Raw genomic sequence first — 9838 nt, 5'->3', positions numbered from 1 at the left:
CCACCTCCATGCTGGATCACATGTCACCCTTTGCCCTCCACTTCAGCACTTCAGCTGCCAGAAGACTCACAGGACTCAAGGCCCATTTCTCATGAGATGCTTCAAGATTCTGTAAGCTGTTGATGTTATAGGTCATGCCCAGTAATCTTGGACCAACACCACACGAGCTTAGATGTCTTCTGCTCTCCAGTTAGAAAGAACATGCAAAAAACTCCTTATCAGACAGTAAGCAGGAGTGTGTGGGAAACTGATTTTTATGTCATAAATGTAGGTAGAAGTTCTCTGGCTTCGAAGCAAAGTCTGGAGGAACAGTACAGTTACTAAAGACTAACTGAGTTCCAAAGTGTATCATTGGCTAACCTCACATTATTTTACATCTGTGATACAAAGTAGATATTTAAGAAAGGTTGAATGTATGACCCTATACTCATGCTTGACTGACAGTTTTTTCCCTGAGTCAGCTAAGCCAGGTTTTGTTGTCCTAAGACAAAAGCTGAATTCAAAGACAGCAAAGCTTATATGAAAAACAACTCCCATATTTAAAAAAAAAAAGAAAGAAAAAGGGGGGGGGTGGCTGGCTCCATGGCCTAGAGGTTAAGTTTGGCACATTCCACTTCGCTGGCCCGGGTTCAGTTCCCAGGTGCGGTCCTACACCACTTGTCAGCAGCCATGCTGTGGTGGCAACCCACATACAAAACAGAGGAAGACTGGCACAGATGTTAGCTCAGGGCAAATCTTCCTCAGCAAAAAGAAAAAAAAGAAAATCCCACAATTACCATTCTGCACGCTACTCAGGCACTAAAAAGGTATACCCAATGAAATTACTTTCACCATTGGTTTCAGAATATAAGATCATTAAAATTAGAACAGGCTAAAAAAATTCTATTATAGTTTCATGAAATCTGCCTGCCATGGAAAAATATCAAAATGCAGTCTCACAGAGGTTGATCATGTTAGAGTATAATATTTATTAATTTCACCATTTATGATCATGTGTTATAACCAAATTAACCCTGACATAAACTTTGACATTTAAAAACAGAGAATATACTGATTTTTCAACTGTTTTGCTTACATGTACTTTTCAATTCTCATGCAGTGCTCACAATTAAGAGATACTGTACATTAACCCTCTCATACTTATTAACAACCAAGTTCAGAGGGTAGAAAAATGCTAACATAAATCCATTTTCCAAAAACTGCCCATGGATGCATTGTCACTGTTCCTTCTAATTACGTACTTATGGTACATTCTTCTCTAAAACGTATAATTGCAGTCACGTAACAATAGTTATGATGAGGCAATAATATCAATTCAGAAAAAGGAATACAACAAATGAGACTAAAAGTTGAAGAGAAGAGATCAGAGCATATAAAAGTCATTTGAGAATACCACACAAACTTCACTGTTTTCCACTTTCCAGTTGGAAAGAACATGCACAAAGTTTTCTTAGCAGACAGTTGTCAGGAGCGCATGACAAATTGGCTTTCACGTCATATATGTTGAGAGGAGATCAATGCCACTAGGAAAAAGAATTGTGTTCATTATCTTTTGGGTCTGTCTATATCATCAATAGCTGCTAGAAGTTTTTGTCTTGCTTTCTTATTGATATGGGATCCCAGGCAAACATTTACCAGATTGGTCAGCTGCTTTGTTGAATATTCCTGTTCAAAAAAGGAAGATCGAAATTCAGTACATAAAAGACAAGTATTTGATCAAGGCAATGAAAGAACAGGCAGATATACAGGTCTCAGTGGATAGCTACTGAGCTCTACAAACCAGTGAAAACAGTGGAAATTACAGTTGAGACACAGAAGACAAATTGTTCACTGAGCTGTAATAATGGGGAATAAGGATACTGCAGTACATTTGAAACAGGAAGCACTAGAATTTTTTTAATATGGCAGATAATCTGACACACTTACGCTTTTTGTTACTTTTAAGATCATACACTTTACACCTGTTTCTGTGATAGTCTTTGTTATTAAGTTATCAAAATACTGACATTTCAATTTTTAAAATGCTACTGAGTAAGTATTTTCTGGCACTCTCTATTTTGCAAACATTTTAGGTAAAAGAAAAAATCTCCAACGACAAAACAACTCTTCTGAGATGCAATAAATGAATAAGGTAACAAAGATCAGAAAGTTACTGATTTTTAAACCCTCAATTGTAATTGGTAGCTAGTAAAATTAAGACTATAAGTATTTATTGCTATACAAATCTATTTGGTTCCTGAATTTCAGATAAGTTGCCAAGATGAAAATGAATAGGACTCACCAGAAAGTTTTACATATTGATTTGTTTCTGGAGGTTGAATAGCAAGAGTTCAGATAGGGAGGGAAAGTTGTATAGTATTATCTAATAAGAAAAGAACATGTCTTCACTGGAGGTAGCCACTAAAGATAATGCAATTTCAAAATATGAGAAAGAGCTCGTTTTAAAAACTCAGCAAACTGCTGTTTGTGTATCTGACCTCTGAGGGCACCTGTAAGCACCTGGCAAATTCTCTCAAGTAATCAGTCAACACTTAGCAAGCCAAGTATCATCGTCATCAAACATGGTACTAGACATTGTGAGGAGTTCCCCGGAAGACAGCACAGTCACTGCTGCTGGGAAAATTTCACTGAATTACAAATATCAGTTAAAGCTCTTTCAAAATACTAAGCTAAAAATTTTAGTCCACTATATTAAAGAGGAAACCCTAAAATAGGCATTGTACTTGCACCAAATCAAGAGCCGTGCTTTCTCCCCTCAGCTACTTGTACTCTATCCCCAAACCCCTTCCTTGGTCCCAACCCGAAGTGCTTACAGCTTCCTTTACTAAATGGATTCCAGTGGTATTCAGCAGTCCACCTGCACCTGTCTTAGCATTTTGGTTCTCAACTGTCAGAGGTCAGTGGGACTAAAAATGGTGACATTTGTCTCAATTCTGGTGTACTGATCAAAATCTTTGAAAATAACATGTATATTTCTACTTTGCTCCCAAAGATCTGAAACTGACCTACAGTGGGCATATTTACACAAAACTCAGGCTAATGGTCCACCCTAATATTCATTTCATTTTCTAGGGTGTTGAAACCAGAAAGGATGAGTCTGATAAAGTAAATATAAATAATTCCTTATTTCCTTACTCAGTCATATGAAGTAAAAATTTACTTAGCTTTTATTCATGGTATTCATAGCATAAATAAATGTGAACACTTAGAGCTATTGAAGGAATAAGATTCAGTGATCATTTTAACACTCCCCATATTTTCATTAAATCTGCCTTCACATACTGCCTATCTAGACAAATGATAAAGCAATAATACAGGAAAGCTCCCATACTGAGCATGTTCTGGTGATACATGTTGAGTTAAACTGTGTCAAAAATTCAGCATCGTAAGTAATACTTAAGAAACAGTATTTTTATCTACTTATCTGTATATCCACACAAAAGAAAAAATAATCTCATCTATACTTAAGGTAAAATCTAATGTAAGATGAAGTTAAATTTAGCCATTTAAATATTGCTATATTCAATCATCACTACTACATGCCAGTGTGTTCAAGATGTCACCAATTCATTGCTGAGAGCCACAAGAAAACTTAAGTTATATAATAGACTTTAGCTTGTGAATCATTTCAATGTTGCTGGATTCAATTTGTCTCGATGTTCACCAACTTCAGCCTTTTCCTACAACACAGCTGCAGGATAAACACAGCTAAAGCTCAGCCTCTGGCTATCTTTCCAGATAATTATTGTCACAGTTCATAGAGGTCTCAAAAGGATTTGACTAGGCAAAGGGCATTGCACAGACACAGTGTGAATATGGTAAAGAACTGGCCTAAGGAGTTCATGCTAAAAAAGCCAATGTTTCTTTATATCTCACACTCATGATTTTGAATTATATAATATACCAGTCAAGAACAGCACAAAGGAATGGGGCCGGTCTCGTGGCCGAGTGGTTAAGTTCGCGTGTTCTGCTTCGGTGGCCCAGGGTTTTGCTGGCTTGGATTCTGGGAGCAGACATGACAACGCTCGTCAGGCCATGTTGAGGCGGCATCCCACATGCCACAACTAGAAGGACCCACAACTAAAATATACAACTATGTACTGGGGGGATTTGGGGAGAAAAAGCAGGAAAAAAAAAAAGAAGATTGGCAACAGTTGTTAGCTCAGGCGCCAATCTTAAAAAAAAGGACAGCACAAAGGAAAAGGAATAAAAATTTAATTAACAGTTTTCCAGCTCTCACCCTGTGCTCTTTGATCCAGCGCTCCATGTCATTCTCTGTTAGGTAGTAGGCTTTAATATAGGTTTCCACAAATTCTTTATCAGGAATGGGTCTAATATCTGTTAGTTTTTCAAGTTTCATTAAAAACTGCTGAAAATCCAATTGCATCAAGGCACGACCCTCATTACTACACTTCTTGACGTTGGCATATCTAAGATACATAGTAATAAAAAAAAATGATAGGATCGTTAGAAAAGGAAACTTTTAGGGACTTAAACTTTTCTTTAACCCATATTTGGACAGATTCTCAGAAACGAGAGGGTGACAGGAGAAAAGGCACACGAGCCTTGGAGCAGAGGACAGGGGTATGCTCAGGCCCTGTCACTCAGCAGTCATTTTACCACTCTGGGTCTCAGTTTCCTCACTTGCAAAGCAAAGAGATCTAATAACTTCCAAGGTTCTTTGCTGCTCTACAGACCACAGTCCTCCATACTCAATTAACATAATCATCTGTAAGAAAGGTAAACTGGCATTCCAGTTAATCTGGCTGCCAAGAATTATTTAAAAACTAAACTGTGAATACTCCAAAGTAATATTAGTATTGTAAAACTGTTCGATATTGTAACTACACGATGCAAAGGAAACAAATGAAATAATTCTCCTATGAACACAGAGCAAACCTAAGAAAACATGTGAGCATGTAAGCAAGAAAGTATACACACATTTTTCATAATAAAATACTTTATAGACATTCTGACACCTCACACTACTGAAACATTGTATGTTCTAAGGTTGGCTAGGAATAAGAATGAATATATTAACCCTAACAGTACAACATTTCATTTCTCATAAGTCAGTGTCTCATTCCTTCAATCATACAAAACATGGAGAATCCAACCCTAAGGAATGAGTTACTTCCCCTACGGAAACTTGCAAGAAAACTAAAGTTTATATTATTCAAAGTGACCAAGATTTTTTTTAATAAAAATATTTTATGCAGAAATATAACATTTATTACTAGCTTTTCTATTTTACTAAACAAATTTATTAAAAATACTTTTCAGTCCAGATTTTTCACACAGAGCCACTTTGGTACTTGCAGCACCACTGCTTTCAATACAGAATGCCAAGACTGCCGTCAGCTTGTCACCGTCACCTTCCCACTTTCTAATATGGTACATTATTTGTCATACCAAATTAACAACTGAAGAGAAATCAGATAAATGATAGCGTGAATAATCAATTGATGCACAATTCTAGATCACTATGAATGGCCTTTGAGATAGCGCTTTGCTTTTCGGGAATATTTTAAATGTATCGCCGATTCTTACTTGTGTTCTAGATGTTATGGGCAGATTAAGCATGGTCTCTGAGTCAGTGGGAAAATTACCATTGACAGATCCGTAAATTCAACATATGAAGGATGTATGTAGTTCACAATGACATAAAAGTGATACAGTGGTTATGAGGCCTGATTTTGCCATCAAAAATCAGGCGGTCACATGACTTCTCTGCATTTGAAAACTGTATGAACTTGGACAAGTTAACTTCTTTAAGACTCAATTTTCTGAGGCCACGTTTTCTCATTGATAAAACAGAGAATAACAGTACTACCAAAGAAAGTTTATATTAGGATTTGGTGATATAAAAAGTGCTTGGTTCAGTAAAGGACACATAGTGCTCAAGAATGCTATGGTATAATCACCATCATAATAATTATATCATTAGGTATTAACAATTATTATTAGTTTAACTTTCAGATAACCATTAGATGTTGCATTTCTCACTCCTCTATTAGCTGGTTCTAGGTCACCAGCAAGAAAAGAGAGCACAGACAGAGATGGCACAGTAGGGTTTAAGGTTTTCTCTAATTATACTGTAAAGTCAAACCTGCGTTATTATGCTGTTTATCACTATACCTATCTCTCCATCCATTACGGATAATACATAATGTCATTCATATATTGTGATTTATCATCGAAGAATCAGATCGCGCTTTCATGAAAAACTTACCCTTCCACAATCGTTCTATTAGCCAGTCGTATACAATGCTCCCAAAGGATATTAGACACAGGCAAGGGTATCCGAACTCTCTTAGAAACCTCATTTAACCTCCTGTTAAACTGCTCAAATTCCTAAAAAGAAAAAAATCATAGCCATATGTGAATGTAACTATAATGTCACATTGCTTTCCCATCCTAACGGCAGAAAAGATTTAGAAAGACTCAGAAGCAAGCCAAGTAAAACAAGAAAAGATAATGCCAAAGACAATTTGGACTTAGTGTGAAGTTTTTTGGTTTTTGTTTTTAAGTACATAAAACTGAATAAATTATGTTGTAATACAGAGTATACCACATTTCATCTCAAAGGAAATAAGTGTCATTAACTGATGAAACAGTGCTAGCAATGTTCAAATGTTTTACACCTCAAATTTTTCTATGACTATCAGTATGTATAAAAGAGCTTAATAACCTAATATGTCTTTAAAAATATCTTCAAGGAGCCCAGTTTAAAAAAATGTTCTAATAAGCTTTTAACTCAGAGTGAACTATTTGTAACTTGTGGCTACACTCTTCAGAGAGCAATCTGCTAAATTATTCTCTCTCCTAAACATTCTTCAAAAGTAAATAAATTATTATACACTGAATGATTCAAAAGTCATGAGCTGCAAATTTTTCATACAAAGATAAGACATAAAATATTTTGTATTACAGAAAAACTGAACATTTTTATTACTTATTAGTAACTTTCATGATACCATTCTAATAAAAATAAAAATATAAATAATTCCAACAATTACATGAAAGGAGATGACTCATCCTTCAATAAATGTATTTCTGATTTCTTTGAACTACTATTATCTAAATATGTTCATTTACAAAAGTAAATGTTGTTGGTCCTTCCTTGACAATATATTTCAAATAAATTTAAGAATGCTTAAAATGACATCTTTTTCTTTAGTTTCCTCAATAGAGAAGCTACACAATGCTTAACAAGTAAAGACTGACATGTGTCCAAATTTTCTAATAAAACACAGGAGGAAAAACTCTAATCTGATCATTACCAGTCAAGCTATCATATAATGATTATTGTATTATGCTTTGCTTTTTTGCTACTCCCTAAATCACAATTTTTTGATGATTTATGACAGTTAACTGCTTTTAATTATTTATGAAAAAGAAGTGAATCTTCATTAAGCTTACTTTTGAAAATCAAAGTTAAAGAAATAATTGCTCTTCAACATTTTCATTTCATGAATCTAGCAGAACAGGAGGTATTTGCTACTGTATTTATGCTTTGCTGTAGTAATTCTGCTTTGGATTTCGAGAGTCATGATTCAATACATTTCATTAATATTTTAAAGATAAAGTTACATGCATACTGTGTAAAATGTCATTCTAGTCACTGCTAAATTCAATGTTCAGAATGCTTGATGTTAAATAATAAAATCATTTCCTTTTACTTAATGACTCTTTTGGGACAATAACCGCAGACTGCTTTTACCTAAAGGTTTGGACTTGGAAAAGTAATAGAAAGAACAAAAGTTATCGTAAAAGTTTATGAAAGATGGCCTTAAGCTGCTAAAAAGTGGGCTCAGTTAATAATCTGAACAATACACTGGTTCTCTCATGTGATATTAATGTTTCTTGGAATTAAGAATACACGAAGCAAGCAGCTTCCTTCTAGTATGCATATTCACTGAGTGCAGAAATCTTTCTTTTCGTGCATCCCTGTGAGTATCGCCGTTAAGATGTCATGAAAAACAGAATCGAGTTTCAACAGCAGAATTCTTCAAAGAAGAGGCATGGGGTTATTTTCAAATTACATTTACCTTTACATTCCAAGTTAAAATTCCCAACTGAAATCTCCTGGGTGCTCTAGAAATCAAAGTTCTTCCAGGGCAGCAATTATAGAGCACCTTTGTTGTCACTCACTCCTTACACCTCAGGCTAAGTCCTAGACACTGCCAACTGTTCCTTGATGGGGAGAGCCTCCCAGTCGACAAAACGGCCCTCCAGAAGGGCACACATACATGGCTGGGAGTTGAGTTGGCACACTAGATGAATTCCACTGCTATCTCTGCTTTGATCCCTGGCTTTATTTCTGATTCTCAAGTGTCCCAGGCTATTATTTATTGCCTTGGACTAAGCAGGTAAGAATGCTTGTATAAGTCAGACGAGTCAGAAGTTTAAGAAGGGCCAGTTTTCTTTTCACTGACAAATATGAAAAACAGAATTTTTCCGAAAGCCGTTTCCATTTTCTCAGATGCTCTTCCTCACCTCAGACATCCACCCGGCTCATTTCCTCACTTCCTTCAGGCCTCTCCTCAATTCTCACTTTATCAGAGTCCTTTTCTGACCACAAGTTAATATGTGGTATGCTTCCCCCACCCACACTCTGCCACTCTCTATGCCTCTTCGGCTGGTTATTTATTTTTTCACAGGACTATTCAACACCTGACATATTCTATCTTATCTCTTTACTGCTGTCCCCACATTGGCATGTAAATTTCTTGAGGGCATATAAGTTCGTTAATTCACAACCATATCGCCAGCACCTGGATCAGCGTGTGGCACGTGTCAGGTGATCTATAAATATCTCCTGAAGCATAAATGTAAAAAAAAATGACTACAGTTCTTTCCAGAACACTTATAAATGTAAATCATTAAATGTAAAGGTGTTTGCATGACACACTGCAAAAGTAATGTGATTTCTGGAAAAAAGGACTTAGAATAATTAAGGGCATGGTCTCTTGCTAATGAATATACACAAATATTGAAGTATTTTCTAAATAAATAGATATATCTTCTTGTTGGTACAATCATGGCTATTGAGATTACATAACACGAAAGTCAGCCAAAACAAACCAATCAAACTCTAACTCAAAATGGGAAATTAGTGAGCAAAAATGAAAAACCTACAAAGTATTCTTGGGTCAAAAGGAACACAAAATTTAGGGCTAGCCTGGTGGCACAGTGGTTAAATTCACACATTCTGCTTCGGTAGCCTGGGGTTCACCTGTGTGGATCCCAGGTGTGGACCTAGACACCGCTTGGCAAGCCATGCTGTAGCAGGCATCCTACATATAAAGTAGAGGAAGATGGGCGCGGATGTTAGCTCAGGGCCAATATTCCTCAGCAAAAAGAGGAGAATTGACAGCAGATGTTAGCTCAGGGCTAATCATCCTCAAAAAAAGAACACAAAATTTGGAAAGTTAGCCTATTCTAATTCAGGCATAAGTTGGATTATTACAGACAAATCACTAGATGAATTAATATCACAACGCTAGAAACGTGGTAATATCTATAATCTCACTACTTTAGAGCTATTGTAATTATAGGAATAGTTCTCTTAGTAGAATCATCTTTGACAAAGATGTTTCCCAGAGTACTTGCCTTTAACAACGCATCTACATATATATTGTGCTGTGACATAATTTCTTTTACATCCCATTTCACGTTAGCCATTAGGAGCAGCATCTGTTCATAATCAATGGCTTTACCAGCCACAATCCAGTAAATTGGCTTGCGTAGTTCACTGGCAGTTGAGACTGTCTGAAATAAATTTTACAGAAGTAAAAACAAATATTTTATACAAGTATCAAATTTATAAAGAATA

General features: G+C 35.9%; 1 protein-coding gene across 1 annotated transcript in view; it reads right to left on the bottom strand.

Moving 5' to 3' along the window:
• Positions 1 to 762: 762 nt before the first annotated feature.
• The window catches only part of VPS50 (VPS50 subunit of EARP/GARPII complex), a 135833-nt gene continuing 126757 nt past the window's right edge, over positions 763 to 9838 (bottom strand). Inside the window, exons 25-28 of the mRNA XM_046670423.1 lie at positions 9616 to 9774; positions 6233 to 6354; positions 4241 to 4430; positions 763 to 1665 (exon numbers count right to left, since the gene is read on the bottom strand). Coding sequence (XP_046526379.1) covers positions 1546 to 1665; positions 4241 to 4430; positions 6233 to 6354; positions 9616 to 9774 — 591 coding nt within the window. The 3' untranslated portion in view covers positions 763 to 1545. The remainder of the gene's footprint in view (positions 1666 to 4240; positions 4431 to 6232; positions 6355 to 9615; positions 9775 to 9838) is intronic.

Source organism: Equus quagga, chromosome 8 (genome assembly GCF_021613505.1).
Source record: "Equus quagga isolate Etosha38 chromosome 8, UCLA_HA_Equagga_1.0, whole genome shotgun sequence".
Taxonomy (NCBI): Eukaryota; Metazoa; Chordata; class Mammalia; order Perissodactyla; family Equidae; genus Equus; species Equus quagga.
The sequence above is the reverse complement of the archived record's forward strand: the minus strand, read 5'-3'. Positions and strand labels throughout refer to the sequence as shown.